General features: G+C 36.5%; 1 protein-coding gene across 2 annotated transcripts; it reads left to right on the top strand.

The window, feature by feature from the left end:
• The first annotated feature begins 767 nt into the window (after window positions 1-767).
• On the top strand, window positions 768-13,636 carry mapre1b (microtubule-associated protein, RP/EB family, member 1b). 2 transcript variants are annotated; one of them, XM_087305262.1, is made up of 8 exons: window positions 768-830; window positions 2,392-2,515; window positions 4,435-4,580; window positions 4,879-5,077; window positions 5,335-5,382; window positions 7,246-7,352; window positions 7,441-7,593; window positions 11,646-13,636. In XM_087305262.1, the coding sequence occupies exons 2-8, from the start codon at window positions 2,395-2,397 to the stop codon at window positions 11,694-11,696; spliced, it is 825 nt and encodes a 274-aa protein (XP_087161388.1). In that variant the 5' UTR covers window positions 768-830; window positions 2,392-2,394; the 3' UTR covers window positions 11,697-13,636.
• Window positions 13,637-16,435: the final 2,799 nt, after the last annotated feature.

The following is a 16,435-nucleotide window of genomic DNA, read 5'->3' as shown; positions in this document are numbered from 1 at the left end:
TTCCCAAATAATGTTTAAAAGAGCAAGGAAATTTTCTTGGTATGTCTGATATTTTTTTTCTGGAGAAAATATTTGTTTTATTTCGACCAGATTAAAAGCAGTTTTTAAATTTTTAAAACCCTTTTTAAGGTCAAAATTATTAGCCCCTCTAAGCTATGTTTTGTTTCGATAGTCTACAGAACAGACCATCGTTATACAATAACTTGCCTAATTACCCTAACCTGCCTGGTTAACCTAATTAACCCAAGTGGTGCTCGCTGCAGAGCCATTTGAGGAGAGGTGAGCTCCAGAGAGGGGGAGCTTAAGCTTGAGCTCCACCTTTTTTGCACTTCTTCTACGAGTGAAGTCACTGGGGGTAGGGTTAGGGGTGGGGTTGGTGTACGCATTAAAACAGCTTACAGGAGGAGGAGCGACAGCTCATGCTCCCCCTCTCTGGAGCTCACCTCTCCTCAAATGGCTCTGCAGCGAGCACCCTCTCAATTAACCGAGTTAAGCCTTTAAATGTCACTTTAAGCTGTATAGAAGTCTTGAAAAATATCTAGTCAAATATTATTTACTGTCATCAATGCAAAGATAAAATGAATCAGTTATTAGAAATGAGTTCTCCTTCCTCATTTTTGCAAGTTTATTTATTTATTTTTCGCAAGGTTTTGACATATTTTGGTATAAAGTTTTGAAGGATGAGCATAAGCAACGACCAGGAAAGACTCTTAATTTGCCATATATGTTTTGCACAATACGTTCCCTGCGTAGCTCTACGCGATGACGTCAAGCAGCCAAAGAACAAACCGACGCATGATCTGAGAGAAAGAGGCGCCGGCGAACAAGAGGTAAAACTCGTCTAAGACGTTTTCAAATACCGTTACACGTTTACCACTTCTTATTTTATGTCCTGAATCGACGATATAGAGACGCGGGTTATTTAATGACATTGTAGTTAAAGCGTTATAAACACACCGAAGACGGTCTGTTTTAAACGAGTGCGCTGAAATGAACGGTTAGCCCCGGCCGCTAACGGAAGCTGATGCTGCTGCTGATGTTTTATGGGACAAAAGAATTTGCTGGGCTTGTCTTGTATTTCGTCGGTCCGGAGGAGGACGAGGCTTGCCTTTGTTGCTCGAATAAATGCCTAGATTTATTTTAGCCTAGTTTTCGTAGTAATTATCGGCAAATACGCATGTTTTAAAGGCTCTTGAAAGGAAGGCGAGGCCTGAATGAGGAGCAGCTGAGGCGGTGTATGACTCAGGGCTGTGTCTCAAATCCTAGCGAGCTGCCTACCAAGAGAGCGTTTAGAGCGTCGTATGCGCATTCGAATTAAATGTGCGTAGTTTTAACAAAAAAATAAACACAATTCTAGGGGACAAAATGCTGTCTAAATAGGGTAATCTGTCATGTTTTATAACAGCTAGAAGGACTGTCATCAACGCACTATTAAACCTCTTCCTCAGCATCTTCTCAGCTGTCTTTAGACTCTGCCATTAAAATGCATTACACTAACCAGTATGTTAACTAGAAGACCAGTAGTTTTTACATAGTGTTAATTGTCTTAGATAACAGTGTGTATATTGAATGAAGAGTTTTTTAATGCAAGAGTTTATGTGTTGTGTTTATGGAGGGAATACAGAAATCTTGAGGTTAAATCTGAGGTTAAACATTCATGGTACACACCCTTATGAGACACCCATGTTATCAAGTGCATAATGCTGCATCCTTTATACACTGTCAAAGTGCTTATTGATAACCTTTTGTAGTAAAATTGAGATTTTGACTTATTTTAGATTATTATACTATGTGACACTTGATCTCAAAAGCACTCATTAGTGTCAATTTTGAGAGTTATGAATAAAAAAGCTTTCCATTGGTGTTTGGTTCGTTGAGATGAGACAGTATTTGGGATACATACAATTATTTGACAATCTGAAGGTTAAAAGGAATTGGAAAAGTAAGTAAATGTTTATACAGTTGATTTGTTTGGCATACATTTAAAAATAAAACTGGGGTGGGGGATAAGAAATATTAAGAAAACTACCAAAATATGTCTAAAATAAAGTTCTCAGAAATGCACATAACTAACCAAATAATTTAAATGTATGTATATATGTATGTGTATACATACATATATATATAGTGCGGAATTTATTAAAATGTCTTCATGGGACGTCACGTGGTTTTTACTTAATACTCAAATGTTTTTGTCATAAAAGAAAAATCTCTCATTTTGACCCACATAATGCATTTATTGGCTATAGCCTGACGTTTATCTTTGCAACTTGAGACTGGTTTTGTGGTCCAGGGTCACATGTTACATTGATCTGTATTAAATTACACCCTAGTTTCAGCACGAGTCTGCTTGAGCCCATGGTTTCTCCTGATGTCTCGTTTTTATTTCAGGACATGGCTGTGAACGTATATTCCACCTCAGTGACTAGCGACAATCTGAGTCGTCATGACATGCTTGCGTGGATCAATGAGTCTCTACAGATGAACTTTACCAAGATTGAGCTTTTATGTTCAGGTGAGTTTTTTTTTTTTTTTTTTTTTTGTACGATCTGGATGATTTGAGTTCATTTAGATTTACTTCATTTTTAACAATAACTAATAAGCCTTAAAGTGAAACATTAAAGTTCAGAGGTTTTTAATTGATAGCATGTTGCGTTGTTGAAGCCTACTTTTAATTTTCTTTAATATTCAAAAGTAACTGTTTATAATAACAGCCCTGTTAATTGTGAAAACTGCATTAATTATACATTAGAGTAGTAATGTTCCGATACCAGAAGAGCTGTGGATGCAATGGACTTTTTCATAATGCACTGGTTATGATGTTATTGAGTCTGTAACAATATGCTCTCAAAATATTACAGTGTTTGTGTATATATTTTTCAAAGGAACTTTTGGTTTATAGTTTATTATTTTGTTCATTTTTTTAATGATTGAATGTGATTTGCAGTGCGTTAAGGGATTGTCTTTTTCGTTGACTAAAATAAGGACCCTGAATGAGTTAAGAATAGTGAAATCCATTAATAAAAATAGAACTCGTATAAACCAGAATGTTGCTTAAAATAGGGCTGTACTGTGAATGTAGATTTGTGCCACTCTGTTTGTTCAAATCAAAGTTTGCTGCTGTTTAGCTGGTTGATTTGGTTTATTTCTCATAATACTTTAAGACTTTTGGAAAAAAGGAGGAGAACCTCATATGTAACAACAACAATGGTGAATTACAGATTTGTAATATTTGATTTGTGCTGGTGGTGCTTCCAGGTTTATTAGCTCTCTTACAACAAAATCTGCTAATGCTGTATCAATTAGATGACCAACAGAGATGCATTAACAGTTCAGATTTGAGTCTAAAGTGTTTGCATGTTAAAATAATTCAACCACACATTTTTGTCAATCATGTTTACACACTGAAACTTTTGTCAGTCATTAAAAAATTCAGGTTAGGGTACAAGCAAAAGCCAAAACACTTTTTGACAAAGTGTGTGATATAAAGAAAGAATGTGGCGTTTACAGAAATGTGTGTCATGTGTCTGCAACATTGTAAACAAAGTATCCAAATGCCTCTGATTTTCTTAAACTTTGAATTTCGGGATAATCCCGGCTCTGCTCTGTGATGATGTGAACTCCTCTTTATTCCTTTTTTTTTTTTTTTTTTTTTTTTTTTTTTTTTTTTTTTGAAGAGAAATAATAAGGCATTGCTGCTTGATTTGACTCCTAATTGTTATGTGATGTATTCATTCTTTTTTTTTTTTTTTTATTTAATTTCATTCGGCTTAGTCCTTAGTTTATCAGGGGTTGCCACAGCGGAATGAACTATTAACTGGTTGGTAACAACCAAAGAAATCCATAAAGAAAACAAATCTAATTAGCTTACAAATTAAGTAATCCATAATGAAATTAAATGGCGCTGAGAAGAGTATTGAACACATGATGAAAGGGTAGTGTAGAAAGGCAGTGAAAGCCCAGACAGCAGCTGAAATCTCTTAGTTGTAATTCATTAGTTAGTTCAGGTGTTATTTTTTGTTTTGTCATATTTTATGTTTGTATTGTTTGGGTTTTTACCAAAATCTGGTTCAATTCCATGTCAACGGCTTTAATAATAATTTTCCCAGGAATAAAACATGACATGTTCAATAATACTTATTTTTCCCGCTGGATATTTAACCCCCCCCCCCCCCCCCCATGCCCCCTAGACTATTTATCAGACTGTGTGCAAGGTTACTTTGTCTTTGTGTGATGAATGTTTTGGTTCCAAACGTGAAAAACCCATACGGAAATTTTGGACTTTTGTGTCCAAAGACCTTTACACACGTCAGATATTTTTAAATCCACTACCGTGTCCTGTGAATAAAAAAAACGATGAACAAATAACTTTCTCTTCCTGTAAAATGATGTCTTTTAATTGATCTCTTTGTATTCTATTATCTTTCCCTATAGGTGCAGCCTACTGCCAGTTCATGGACATGCTGTTCCCAGGCTGCATACCTTTGAAGAAAGTTAAATTTGGGGCAAAGTTAGAGCATGAATACATTCACAATTTTAAGATATTGCAAGCTGCCTTTAAGAAGATGGGAGTTGATAAGGTGAGTTGCGGAACTTTTTTGTCCTTGAGTTTATCCATACATGCAAGTTGAGCAAAACAGAAGTTTATCCATACAAATGTGTTTCAAAAAAGGTTTAAAGATAAGAGTGAATAAATCCTAAATTATAAGTTTTGCGCTTTACAACAATGTTGTCAAAAAAGAGAAGATTTTGATATTTGTCTAGCAGGGCAAGTAACACAATTCTTCATATATGGTGGTATTCTTCTGTTTATGCTTTTTTTTTTAAAAATATGAATGGTAAATCCATGTATTTATATTTGGATGTTTTCTCCATCAGATTATCCCAGTTGACAAATTGGTGAAGGGCAAATTTCAGGACAATTTCGAGTATGTTCAGTGGTTTAAAAAGTTCTTTGACGCCAACTATGATGGGAAAGAGTATGACCCAGTGGAGGCGCGACAGGGCCAGGACACAATGCCAGTTCCAAACCCCTCCATGTCTGCCCTCAGCAAGCCCAAGAAGATCATGAATGCAGGTTGGTCACTTTGAACTCATTTTATACACCTCAGTTTTATTCCCAGCATATTGTATACATATTGTATCAGCCAAAAAAATGCACATGCACAATATAAACATTTTGCTTCCTCGTTTTAGTGATTTCCATTAGGCATTGTATTATGTTTATTTTCAGTTACATTAATTTCTTTATTGGACACATTTAGAGACTTGATCATTCTGTTTTTGCTCTTGTTTTAATTTTCTCAAAAATGTCTGTTCATTGGTGTACTGCAGTCCATCAGCCTCCCCCTGTTAGGACAACCAAACCAGCAGTTGAAATCGGTATGAAGCTGTGTGATGGGCTCTTGGGCTTTGATATGTCTTGAGTGTCTGCAGGGGATTCTGATGCTGGAACACTTTGAATCTCCTGTTTGCTTTTTAGTTAATAGAACAGTTTCAGTCTGGCCATGTTTCTTCTGAAACATCTCTGTCTCTACTGATTTGTTAAATTTTTTATTAAAAAGCGAAATCACAATAGCAGCCGATGGCTATCAAAGTACAACATTGTTCACAGTCAAATAAATAGTGCTAATATTGTTTTAGAGTCATTTACATGCGATTTTAGACTGTTGTAAACCCTATAGGAAGCATTGTAAACCCTATAGGAAGCATGTCACAAGTTGTCACTGAAAGAATGTGCGAATTTAAATCCATCTTTACCTCAATTGATTTTAATATGATTTAGTCAGTACTCTGATAAAGAGTCTACCATGTAAAAATCAATGTTTTTTATTTATTATTTTTAATTTATTTATTTTTGATTACCTTAATTTGACTGAAGTCATAATCAAACTAGACAGAAATTGAATGAATACATGTGGAGTATGTATGTATTAGTGGTATTATTAAAGTAAACACTACTATCAAACTATTACCGTCATGTAGGACTTTGCATTTTGCAACAAGATCCAGACATATGGTTGTCAGTAAAGGTCTGCAAACACACACATTGTGAAATGCGGAAGTTTTTTTCTTTCCATTCAGCATGCAGTATTTAATTCTATTAAAACAGCACTCTTTAACCAGTCCTTACTCCATTGCTCGCGTCCAATACCCCAGTTTGTCCTGGGGCATGAATGAAATGTTCATGAGTGAAAGTGAAACTACCGAACTGCAGTTAAAGTAAAAAAAATTTAAGATGAAACACCCAAAGTTACATGAAACTGCAGGAAACGTGGAAAACCTGGGGACACAACATTCAAGTAGCACTTCACGTAAACACTTAAATTATATTGTTGTCTTATTCAGATAAGGGCAAATAACTCAATTACCAATGTCCTTGTAAACGTAGTCAGTAGTGTTTTTAAATAAAGTGAAAGATCTAGAAGGGCATCCTTCTGGATCAAATGAGCAGGGCACTTTTTTTGTCAGACTGCTCACCAGTTGTACTTTCATTCACTGTCATTAATTAAAAAGATTAAAATAAAAACACCCGGTCCATTTTATTTGTATTTTACTCGATAAACTCTACAGGTGCCTGATAGTCAGCTGTGGAATTAATGTTAATCAGATTCACTGTAGTGAACGCATAAAAATGTTTATCATAATTTAATCGGGTGCACGCCTCAAATTCCCAACAGGTTGAAAACCCCTGGTGTAGACAATGAGAGGTGTCAGTTAAGAAATACACCTGCAACATGATTGCTGTGGATTGTTGATTTTGTTGGGTCAGAGTGAATTGAAAGTTCAAATTATTTTTAATTACAATATTAAACGACTAACTGACCCACATGGAAAGTTCTAGACTGAAACTGTTCATTGAAGGATAAACTTGATGAGACTGCTGTGATTGTAGACTGTTGGTTGTAACAAAATGCTAGTAGACAGGTGTAAAGTCAGCAAGAAATCATGTTTAAAACCTAATTTACTTCCCAAATCAGATATTTCTGAATTAAAATAAATATTTAATAAAAAACTAAATGGCATGATGCTTGACGTCACCATGACTGAAGGGACGATTTCTTGCTGATCAAGTCAGCTTTCTACCTTACAAATTAAAAAATAATAATTTTATCTACGCTCATTTTTTAAGATCCTGTAATGTTCTGCTGTATGGTTAGAACATTATTAACCACTGCCTGATGTTCCCTATATGTTTCACACTCAGTTGTCAGTCTCTTACTACTAGTTGCTTGATCCCAACAGCACCACAGAGGGCGGCCGTTGCCAAGGTAACACCCAAGATGGTGCCTGGCTCTGCACGGAGACCTGGTGCTGGTGGCGATGAGGAAAGAGCAGAGCTAATTCAAGAGGTTTGTTACACCGTATACACACTCGCATCATTCTGTTTCTGTGTTAGGTCATATTCCACAACTAAAATGCATGTGTGGTGACTTTCAGTTAAACATCTTGAAGTCTACGATCCAAGATATGGAGAAGGAGCGGGACTTTTACTTTGGCAAACTGAGGAACATTGAGCTGATCTGTCAAGAGAAGGAGGGTGAAGGAGACCCAACCCTGCAGAGGATTGTGGATATTCTCTATGCCACAGATGTAAGTATAACATGTCATAGTAATGAATCTTACATGAAACGGATTCCCTTTTATAAGCATGCCTTAAACATACCAAAGCCGTGATTAATTTATGTCATGAGTGAGCTTCTATTATTAGGACAAACTCTTGAGATGCTGTTTTACCACAATATCATCTCACACAGAATCTCAATCTGTCTGATTGGTATCTGACAAATAATTCAATGCCAACACACTGAATATAGAAAACTGAAAATATATTGTACCTGTTCAAAAAGTCACAGCTATATAATTATATAGCCCAATACTGGTTGCCCACTTAAGCTATGCAGGGTTTAGCCTGGGCAGTACCTGGATGGAAGACCTGGGAAAACTAGACCAGCAGATGGTGCTCACACTAATCCTTGAGCGTCCACATTTTACATACAGTACAGTAATGCCCACATGTAAAATGATGACATGTAAAACTAAGGTGCTGACTCTCTGTGATCGGTAAAAATCACATGGCGCTTCTTGTAAAGATTTGGGATGCGACCCTGGGGTCCTTACCAGAAGTCCTGCATTGGCCTTTACTTATCATGGTTTGTGTAGTGTGAGCACAATAGCTTGTGTACCCTGTGATACTATTTTGTACAGAATTTCTGCATTGTTTTCTGTGACAATGGTGTTATCTTCACTCCTGAAGAGTGATTTGAATAGCATTTTTCACCATGTGTGAATTCCTAAATTTCGCCATTCGCACATGCTAAATATCAAATTTCAATCAGAAGTGCATGAAACTATATTTGATCTTACAGTGTGAGGAAGGCTTTAGTCAGTATTTGGGCTTCCATCATCCTGTGTTATTGTGCATGTGATAAAAGTCCCATTACTTGTTTTGTTTACGGTTGGTTACTAGGTTACCAATACTACAGTAAGCTGCTCTAATAACTTGATGGAAAATTACCTTATATATATATATATATATATATATATATATATATACTATTATCATCAAAAAATTTAATGGACTATCAAAAAATCATCAAAAAATTTAATGGACTATAAAGTAGGGCTGCACAATTAATCAAAGCGGTTTTTCTTGCACATTTGGCAGTAAAGCTGACTCTTTAATCAGCTGTAAATTTCCAGCACCTAATTTTACGTACCAGTATTAACTAAACAGAGCCATAATTTACTGTTTCGCTATACAGAAAAATCACTGGCGTTTTTATTGTTGTGAGCCTAAAATTAAAGATAATCATTCTGTGATTTGACAGCTGTTGGCCACATTCACCATATTTAAGAACATGCTTTTACTTGTAAAACTTGTATTAAGTACTCGTATAAAGATGAATAGAAATGATTTTGTAGCTGTGTGTTTGTTTGTCATGCTGAATCAGTGAAAGCAGTTAAATCCTCTGCTCTGATTGATTTCCTATGTCTCATTGTGGGATGTTTTCAGTGCCTTTGCAGGAAATTTACTGTTGATTACAGAACCGTGCTTCTCTTACAAGATATGCATTAGGGCTGGGTGATTTGTCCTAAAGTAATATTCTTGATTAAATGAACATTTTAACTCGATTACAATTAATAAACGATTATTTTATTTATTTATTTAGTTTTTTCCCTCATTGTTCACTTAAGTTTTGTACAGTAAAAATGCTCACATATTACAAGTGAGAGATTTTTCCATGAAGGCACTACTTGACTCTAAGATAATGGAAGAAAACACACTACTGATGAATAACGGAATTTAAAACACACATTGCCTGAAACCAACTTTTGGAAACAAAATATATCTTAAAAAATAAATCTCAAATAAAATTTTTAGTGTTTTTCATATTAAAGGTAAAAAAATAAGCAGCATCTTTCTAAATAAAATAACTTGTATATCCTGTAAATAATATTTTAAACAGTGCATTTCTAGCATCTTCTGTAAACAAATATTTTAATGTAAATAATAGTTGTACTGTAATAGAAAATATGCCATATCAAGTAGGGCTGTGCAATTAATCGAAAATCGGATTTCGATTTTGGCTTTAAACGATTATGAAAAAGCATTATTCGAGATAAACAATTATTGCATCATATACCGCCCCCTTTCCAGCTGTAACCATGCGTTGCTCTTAAAAGTGCGAAAGACCGTGTGCTTTTGTGTGTGTGTGGCACGCATGCACAGTGAGAAGCTGCGGCCGGTCAGCATTCGGTCTCATTTGCACAATGAGCAGAGGAACGCAGACATCTAAAGTCATCTTAACGTGAGTGCTTTAATGGTCAAATAGGTGTCAAAACGCGGTGTTTAGTGATTATTCATATTAACCTTAATTTGTGTAATAAACAAACAAGTTGAGAATAAAAAAACACGCGAAAGAGAAACCATTCAAGAGACAGCACGAAATATTCCTGCTGCCGCCTGTTTTTATCATTAATCAAACAAAACGTGAAAATCCCTCTCTGCTCTTGACTGAAGGATTTTTGTAGCTAAAGTGTTTTTCTTACAGTGAAGATGCTTAAAGCACAGTTGGTTTCATATTTTTATTCTGTTGTATAAATTTATTGTATTGTAAAATAACTGTATGTATACAGTTGAAGTCAGAATTATTAGCCCTCCTGAATATTAGCAACCCTTTTCCTCCCCAATTTCTGTTTATTCATTTCTTGTCGGCTTAGTCCCTTTATTAATCCGGGGTCGCCACAGCGGAATAAACCGCCAACTTATCCAGCAAGTTTTTACGCATCGGATGCCCTTCCAGCCGCAACCCATCTCTGGGAAATATCCACACACACACACATTCACACACTCGTACACTACGGACAATTTAGCCTACCCAATTCACCTGTACCGCATGTCTTTGAACTGTGGGGGAAACCGGAGCACCCGGAGGAAACCCACGCGAAGGCAGGGAGAACATGCAAACTCCACACAGAAACGCCAACTGAGCCGAGGTTCGAACCAGCAACCTTCTTGCTGTGAGGCGACAGCACTATCCACTCCGCCACTGAAAGTAATTTTTTTAAACTTATTTCTGAACATAGTTTTAATATCTCTTTTCTAATTACTGATTTCTTTTATCTTTGCTATGATGACAGTACATAATATTTTTCTAGATATTTTTCAAAATACAAGCATTAAGATTAAAGGCAATTCAAAGGCTTAATTAGAGTAATTAGACAAGTCATTGTATAACAGTAGTTTCTTCTGCAGACAATCAAAAAATATATTGCTTAAGGGGGCTAATAATATTGACCTTAAAATGGGTTTCAAAATATTTAAACCTGCTTTTATTCTAGCTACAATAAAACAAATAAGCCAAGAAGAAAAAATATTATAGGAAATACTGTTAAAATTCCTTGCTCTGTTAAACATAATTTGGGAAAATTTATTTATTTATTTTTTTTAATCTTAGAAGCGCTAATAATTTTGACATCAACTGATAATTGTTTGAAATAATCGTGATTACAAATATGACCAAAATAATCATGATTATGATTTTTCCCAAAATCGAGCAGCCCTCATATTAAGGCATCTTTAGTGCAGCTTCCATTCATCTTCAGTGTAGTGCAAACGTGCGACTAGTAGTTACATTTTTTTGAGAGGTGTGCAGGTTTGTGACTGCGCATCACTCGTGCGTTGATGCAGAAGTTTAAATTACCCTTAACAGAATGGGATCACGTGACTACACATGCGGTAAGTAATAGAAAAAATGTACCTGAAAGAATTAGATCGATTATAGGTTCTGAATGTCGATTTTAATTACTTTTCGATTAATAGCCGAGCCCTAATACGCATGACATTTGTAACTTTTGCTGATCCTCTATTTCATTTTAACTAATTGTGCAGCCCAACTATAAAGGATGATATGTGATGAAATATGTTGCAGATACTCATTAAACTCTAAATCATTTAATGAATTAGTATGCATTGAAAATTTTGACACTTTTGATAACATATTCACATAAATTTATTTTACCCCAAAATATAGTCTAGAAGAAAAGATTATTTAAACAAGTTTTAAATGACAGGGCTTGTGTTATCAGATGACTCACTCTCTCTCTCTGTCTCTGTTTGTTTCTCATTCGCTCTCTCTCAGGAGGGGTTTGTCATACCAGACGCTGAGTCAGAGGACCAGGAGGAGTTCTAATGCTCGTGTCTCGCTGCAGTTTTACCCTCCTCTCACACCCTCCATTCCTGCCCTGTCCACACAGTCACTTACCTCCCCTATCCACACATTACGTTACGCGTTTGGACTTTTCCGAACAAACTCCATATCGAGTCCCATCGCATCTGCTAAAGCATGCATAGACACACATCATGCTGTTTTTAAAGCCCTCAGACCTCTGGCTGCCACGATACTCCTGTTCCGCTCCCAAGGAAAGAGAGCGTTTCATCTCTTGTAATATACAATCTAACTTTGCTTTCCTCTTTCAGCAACTTCAGACACCTGCAAATGTATTTATCTTATTTTAAATGTCTCCGAAACACATCGTCTGTAGTGATTTCTAGTGGCGTCTCTCCCCTCACTGCTGTGGTACATATCTGTGATCACGTCTTATTTGTACGTTACTGACACAAAAACTGAGGGACGGAATGACCAAACGTGCGTTTAGTTCATCGCCAAACCCCTCTGACCTCCTAGTTTCCACTCATGGTTTTGGTGGTTGCTTTGGCGTAAGGCAGGTAGCAGTCACCACCGCTCCAGTCTATCCTCAGTGACTGTGCCTTATACAGACTGTCTGGAGGGAGTGGACCCAGTCTGACGTTTGTCTTTTCTTTGTTTTTTGGATGTAGTTGAGCGTCGTTTTTCAAGTCGGCGCATGTACTAACACTCAGTCGTGCTCTTTGGTCTACAGAGCGCAGCGTATTGTAGAACCACAGTTGCGCGGGTAAAAATATTTTATTATAATTTTATTTTCGTTTTAAAGAATTATCTGTATGAACTACGTTGGTGGACTCGAGGCCAAAATTTGAGTTAACAAGACAAACACTGCCCGTTTTCTACCTGTTTTTACTGCCTTATATTTAATGCGTTTTTCTATCCTTTCATCCGCATCGTCTCTACTGGCAAATGTTTGTAATTCAAGTTAACGTTGAGAGTTTTTTTTTCTTTAGTTTCTTTTGTAATTAAGTTCAGAAGTAGTAGCAGCAGAATATTGTCAGACCCAAATTTTCACAAGTACACTAGATAAAAACGTGAGTTATTTAAAAGAAAATATTGCACTCTTTGAAATCCATTCCCCAAATAGCCATGTCAAGCTGACGTTCTTAAAGCAGAACACTAAAAATATCGACTAAAGGAGCTTTTTAGATGAAATCTTTTCTTCTTGCGTTTTGAGTTGGATGCCCTGTGTTTGATCGCTCACTTCATTTGTCGCTTTTAGGAGATTGGTGAAAAGATTTTGATTCGGGATCACTGTGCCAACTTTCTCTGATGTGTAGCTTCATTGTTTTCATCTGCACTGGTCATTCTCTATTGCTATGACTTTTTCTGTGTGTAGTTCTCAATGTTGCGTTTGATCTACGTCAATAGCACATGCAAAACCGGCAATCAGAGTTTTATTGGTGCTATCAAATACCTTGACCCTTAAGAACCTGCCTGTTTGTGCTGAAAAGCCTCTTTTGTTGGTTGTTTTGGGTTGATTGGATTGGAAACACTGCTGCACTCGAGTGGATTTAACAGTGCTGGATCTGTTCTAAATAGGAGATAATAAGAAAACAAGTGACACTCGCATCTCTGAGTTTGCATTATTATTATTTTATTTTTTTGGACAAAAAGTTCATTGTGATTTCACATAAGCCGGACAGCTAAATATTGGCATGAGGTGGATCCAAATAAAAATGTGGAAGGAAGTAGTTTGGAAGCAGGTAATATCTGTGAAATGCAGTGATTCACCATTCCTTCCTGTCTTTCAATGCTCTGTGGCCTTTAAGAACAATCTGTAGCGAAGGTACTCAGTACATTGTGGGCCCCCGCGCCACGACCAAACTGTCTCTCTCCCTGTTTTTTTGTACTTGCAGGCTGTTAAAGAATTCCACATTTTTAACTGAAGTCCATTTCTTACAATAAAACAGTATTTACATGTCTTTCTGTTGGTGTCTTTTCTAGTGACGAGGAATGGCTTACTAATTACCTAACGCCTTGTTTTTAGAATTGGTTTGAATGTGCCCATTTGTAATCATCATGGTGGCTTGAGAAAGCCAACATGCTGTTGTACTACATAAACTTATTATTTCATCTTCTTAGACTATTTTAAGAACGCATCTTCTCCTAGACTGTTCATACTACAACCATTAAACTAACTCCAATCCTTCAAACTGTACGGAATTAAGTTGCTATATCTTTTCCAACTGATCTGATTTTGGGTTTCCAAAAACTGACCCAAAAAATTTGGAAGTCTCATTCACCTAATATTAGACGAAACTTTGTGACCTCATAACTTTGCGCCAGACTGTCATACAAATGTTGGGGTCATTTAACTCAGACTACCAATCTGCCAGTCACTGATGACGTTTCAGCTTACAAGCCACACCCTAGCAACCACTTACAGCACCCTTGTTGCCATGACAACAATTGCAGCACCCAGTTGCTATGACAGTTGTCCCATAGACATCCATTATATAAAACTACTATTAACTTTACATTGGATATTATAACAACATATCAATCCATACTAGCAACATGCTAACAACATACCAATCCATGCTGGAAACATACTAATCATATTAGCAAAATGTTAATTCATACTACAAACTTTCTCAAGTCACCGTAAAGTTTGTCAACAAACTTTATTTTCTCGTTTTATACTACTGGACTGTTGCTCAATTCTGATCGGTTATTGTCAGTTAAATGCATGACTTTAAGTATTTCCAGGCAGGTTATGACTGCATTACAGTTCATTATCATTACACTGAATTATTTTGTTATTTCGCAGCTGCAGACAGACAAAAATCTTATCAAAAGAATATAGCTGACTAGATGAGTTGCACTCAGAAGAAGTTTGAGGACAAAAATCTAACAAATGTCTTGAAATGCAACATCTGAACAGTGTTTTTAGGTGTGGTAACTGTTGTACAAGCAGAGTAATTGAGTCTGGTCTGCATCATGAGATGGTGATGCATCATGAAACATCTATTTTTTCTGAAGAGGTTTTTTTTTTTTTTTTTTCGTTGAAAAATTCCACTTGTTTCTGTAGTAGAAAATTTAAAGTCACTGTCACTTAGTAATACTTTTAAATTATATAATTTTTGTGTGTTATGTTTTGTGTGGCATAGTGCGAAATTGTGTTAAAACAGTTAAGCTTTTGCAAACATTAACAATTCTTAATTGAGATCTGTTATGCAAAAACCACATAATTAAAACAATTATGTGGCAAAAAGTGTGTTAATATAGTCAGCATCTAATGGTGAAAATTGTATTTTTTTTCAATCACACTTCAAGAACAATCTGCAGAAACACTTTGATTGACATTCTCCCATTGTGCGTGTTATTTGAGGGCAAAAGCCCTGCCCATTAGTGAAAATCTCTCCCTCATTAGGATAAACAGACTCTGAGTGAGAAGCAGCCGTCTGCTATTAGTTTTCACCTGCTGAGGATGATGTCAGCAACTAAAGCTGTGATCACACCAGAGTTTGAGTTTGCGAAATTCTGTCGTACAGCTCTGCGAAAAGGAGCGGGATTAAACAAGATGATTAGACACTTAAAAAGTGAGCGATTTGGACAGAAATTTAAAATATGGAGCAGAGAGGTCACGTTTAGATCCTCGATTGGTCTCACGCAGTCTAGTGATGCAATTTCGCAGGTCAAAGTTTACCAAGCTTGATTTTTGAACTGCAGCAACCTGCAAAACTTGACGCATGACTCTGCATTTCCGGTCTGATGCATTCGCGTGCGTATGAATAGAAGTCTATGGGAGGAAAAGCCCAGGGTGACTGCAGCTTAATGCTACGGTCACACTGGAGGCTGTGCATGGGAAATTCTGTTGTACAACGCTGCAAAAATGAGCGGGATTAAACAAGATGATTCAACATTAAAAATGTAAGTGATTGGTCCATATTTTCATTTCTGTCCAGAGAGGTCATGTTTTGATCTTCGACTGGTCTCACGCAGTCATTTGATGCAATTTCACAGGGTAGAGTTCACCAAGCTTGAACTTTACAATGCAGCGAACTGCAAAACTTGTCACGCATGTCTGCTGCATTTGCATGAATTGCAGTCCATGGGGCGAAAAGTGCAGTGTGACCGGGAGCTATAGAAGCATTATAAAAGTGGAGTTTTAAGATGCACAAATGAACCCTGTGGTTTCCATAGACTGCCTTCTTCTGAGACACTTCTTTTGACTTGTTTTGCTTTTCAAAGAGATAACATAAGTCCTGTTTTGAATCTGCTGCTATGCAGAGCCACAGGCATTTGTAGCTCCGCTCTCTTGTGAAAAGAGCACAATCTCATTTGAATTTAAAGTGACAGTCACCAAAAACAGCACAATTTGCATCAAAGTAATAAATGAGGTAGTTTCAATGAGTTATAAAAAATATATTTGTGGAGTGTTTTGAGCTAAAACTTCACATACACACTCTAGAAACATTAGGGACTTATTTTACACGTTGTAAAAAGGGTTGCATTAGGTCCCCTTTAAATTAGCTTGAGCTGTTACACTGTATGCATTTGTTGAACATGTCTCATAAAAGCTATAAAAAAGGTTGCTTGATTATCTTTGAAGGTCAATGGCCACAGATAGACAGTTCTTAGAGACACATCTGACAGCTTCATTCCTGAGCTTGATGTTTTTTTTTACCAGAAAACCTTGGAGGATGTTATCAAGGGGAATGATTTGTTTGCCCTCAGTTGGCCGGGATTTGCAAGATAACCTTCTGAAAACACATTTT

The sequence above is a fragment of the Danio rerio genome, chromosome 23 (assembly GCF_052040795.2).
Source record: "Danio rerio strain M-AB ecotype USA chromosome 23, GRCz13ab, whole genome shotgun sequence".
In the NCBI taxonomy this organism is placed as follows: domain Eukaryota; kingdom Metazoa; phylum Chordata; class Actinopteri; order Cypriniformes; family Danionidae; genus Danio; species Danio rerio.
This window is presented reverse-complemented; position numbering and strand designations above follow the sequence as displayed.

Excerpts from the sequence above, each read along its gene's own strand:
- mapre1b (XM_087305262.1), top strand. The coding sequence starts at position 2,395 with ATGGCTGTGAACGTATATTCCACCTCAGTGACTAGCGACAATCTGAGT. Across the intron at positions 4,581-4,878 it reads AGAAGATGGGAGTTGATAAG|ATTATCCCAGTTGACAAATT; the intron begins GTGAGTTGCGGA and ends TTTCTCCATCAG. Across the intron at positions 7,353-7,440 it reads GAGCAGAGCTAATTCAAGAG|TTAAACATCTTGAAGTCTAC; the intron begins GTTTGTTACACC and ends GGTGACTTTCAG.